Below are 3,147 nucleotides of genomic sequence, written 5' to 3'. Positions count from 1 at the left end.
TTTCATATTAGGTTCAGTAGATTTTCACTGCATAGTCAGTATCTTTCAGTAACATGAGTAGTACACTTTGATAACATATACAGTTGCTTTATAACATAGTCAGTAGCTTTCGTGTACTATGGTAGTAGCTTTCCTGTTCCTTGATAGTAGTTTTCTTGTTCGTTGGTAGTAGCTTTCGTGTTCCTTGGTAGTAGCTTTCAGCTTTCTTGTTCCTTGGTAGTAGCTTTCTTGTACTTTGGTAGTAGCTTTCATGTTCCTTGATAGTAGTTTTCTTGTTCCTTGGTAGTAGCTTTCTTGTTCTTTGGTAGTAGTTTTGTTGTTCGTTGGTTGTACTTTGGTAGTAGCTTTCTTGTTCCTTGATAGTAGCTTTCTTGAACTTTGGTAGTAGCTTTATTGTATTTTTATTTTTATTTTTTCTTGTTCCATGGTATAGATGAATGTCAATTCTGAAGAAATAGGAAACGAAGGAGAAAGAGCGCAGGAGAGGATCAGGGAATTAATAGGCTCCTTAGAAGAAACAACAGCTCAGCCAAACTCCACCCAAGAAGAGTGCAACAACGCACAAGAGCTGCTTCAGAAGTTGACGGCTGAAAATGAGAAGTTAAAGGAGAAGAATGAGGCGTTCTGGGAAATGTTAACCAAGATGCATGAAAATTATGTTTTGGAAGCAAGGAAGGTGGAAATATTGAAGAAGAAGGTGCTGACAAAGTGGAACATGTATGAAAAAGTGGAGAAAGAGGGAGACACACTCAAGACAAACAACCTGAAGCACTTGGGGAAGATTAAAGATTTGGAAGACAAAGTGAAGAAGCTGAAGAGGGATCTTAAAAAGAAGGATATGTTGAGTTCACAGAAAGAAATGGAAGATGGAAGTGATGGGGATGATGATGATGGTAATCAAGGTAAGGGTGATGGGGATGATGGAGATGATAATGGTGTAAAGAGTCCAAGCACGACGAATAGACGGGTGAAGCGCACAGCAGGCAAAATTCATGTACCAAGAAGAAACCGAAGCGTGGAAAAAGCTACTGTTAGTGAGGAACCAGTTCATGAGAAGGAAGCAACTAATGAGGAGGAGGAACCAGTTCAGGAGGAGGAACCAGTTAATGAGGAGGAGGAACCAGTTCATGAGGAGGAAGCAGTTAATGAGGAAGAGGAACCAGTTAATGAGGAGGAGGAACCAGTTAATGAGGAGGAGGAACCAGTTAATGAGGAGGAACCGGTTAATGAGAAGAAGAACAAGAAAAGGAAGAAGGATGTTAAGAGAACTTCAATGGTTGATCGAATCAAGAATAAGAGAAGGAAGCCTACTGTAGGCAGATGACTTTGATTATCCAAAGGGCAGAACAAGGAACAGCAAGATTATTTGAACAACTTCTTATTTTTTGATTTGTAGTATCTTTTCTGTTTCATTGGTAGTAGATTTTGTGAAGGGCTACTATGTAGTTGCTATGATATTGACTCTGTGATACTGTGAAATATGAAAGGCTACTGTGTCTTTGTTAGTAGCTTTCGTGTTCCTTAGTAGTAGTTTTCTTGTTCGTTGGTAGTAGCTTTCTTGTTCGTTGGTAAGCTTTCATGTTCCTTGATAGTAGCTTTCTTTTTCCTTGCTAGTAGATTTCTTGTTCCTTGGTAGTAGCTTTCTTGTTCCTTGAACAAAACCATATTATGGAAAGCACATTTCGTACTCTTCTTGTAGAAAACTACTATAACAGTTATCAAAAGATACTAAACACGTCTAAAAAAGATACTTAAACTGAAACTATAAAAAATGCGACAAAGTTGGTTTCACATCGTCACCATAACAAGTAAAATTTGCAATCACCGGAATGCGCTAATATGGTCAATACAATGAAGCAAGCTATATGAATTACAAAGTTCCACAATGTGACTGCGACAAAGTAAAAAAGCTTTGACTGGATGTAAAAACCACTCCCAATGTACTCCAAATCTACTCTCTGTGTCAAAGAATGCTACTCCTTGTGTTGTCAAATGCAAATCAAAAACTACTGCCAATACAAACAAAAGCTACTACATCTGTAACCAAAAGATACTACTTATATTGTAAAAATCTACTCCATATGCTCAGAGCTTCAGATTGGTGTTGTGCATGTTGCCTTGTTGTGGCGCCCTAACTGACCACACCTGATTGCTCTCCTTGTCCCACCTTCTGCAGCAGACTTCATCCGAACTGATTTTGGCTGACCAGATGGCCTCCTAACCAAGGGAGGCTGCACAACTGCAGATGAAGTTGCTGCATCCACATAAAACTTGTCAATATTAGGTATTGGCTGAATACCATGCTCGTACGCCTCAATGTAGCTTTGGCAAGTGTGAAAGTACTCAATGTAGGCATACACAGGTAGATCTCCAACTTTCTGGATGGCAGCAAGAGCGTGTGAACATGGGAATGAGTTGATTTGCCATTGACGGCAAGAACAAGTGCCGTTCTCAAGATCAACAGCAACCGATTTTTCAGCATGAACCTCCAAAAGAGTCTCACTAGACATGCTAACTGACCAATGACGCCCCACATCCATAAACTTTTTCAACAAAGCCTCCATTGGAGGACACAACACAGTGTTCCACTTTTTGCACTCAACCTCCCTCTCAGACATGTTCTCCATGACCTTAACCCTCAAACCTTCAAGAAAATCAAAAACAGGAAGTTCACGCAAAGGGCCACACCAACTATTAAATGATTTAGCAATGCTATTCGCCATTTCACCATACCTTGATCCTCTAAAGAAGGCATTACACCACTTGTCTAGAGGAAGGTGTGTTAGAAACGATTCAATAGGCTTCCCACCTTCTCTCTTCAGATTCTGCAAATTGAAGTTGTAGCTTGCTATTGTAGGAGAATATGCAACTTTCATGAATTCCTCCACAAGCTTGTCAACAAAATACCCAGAAAGATTTCTGTACAAAGCTCTAACATTCTCCTTCAAGTGGTAGTAACAATAAGAATGAGGAGAGTCAGGGAAAACACTAGCCACTGCATTCAAGAGTCCACCATTTCGATCCGTGACAAAAGTCACAATTCTCCCTTGGGTTGACAAGATGTTGTAGAGATGATCAAAAAACCATTTACCAATTTTGCATTGTTCTCGGAATCTACAATAGCAAATGACAAAAGGGAAGAATTCT

General features: G+C 39.7%; 1 protein-coding gene across 1 annotated transcript in view; it reads right to left on the bottom strand.

Annotated features, from left to right (window-relative positions):
* Positions 1-2,093: 2,093 nt before the first annotated feature.
* Positions 2,094-3,147, bottom strand: part of LOC101299742 — a 1,511-nt gene continuing 457 nt past the window's right edge. The window contains exon 2 of the mRNA XM_004292369.1: positions 2,094-3,114. Within this exon, the coding sequence (XP_004292417.1) occupies positions 2,094-3,114 (1,021 nt within the window). The remainder of the gene's footprint in view (positions 3,115-3,147) is intronic.

Source organism: Fragaria vesca, linkage group LG2 (genome assembly GCF_000184155.1).
Source record: "Fragaria vesca subsp. vesca linkage group LG2, FraVesHawaii_1.0, whole genome shotgun sequence".
Classification (NCBI taxonomy): domain Eukaryota; kingdom Viridiplantae; phylum Streptophyta; class Magnoliopsida; order Rosales; family Rosaceae; genus Fragaria; species Fragaria vesca.
Note: the sequence above shows the minus strand (reverse complement) of the source record. Positions and strands in the feature narration are given on the sequence as shown.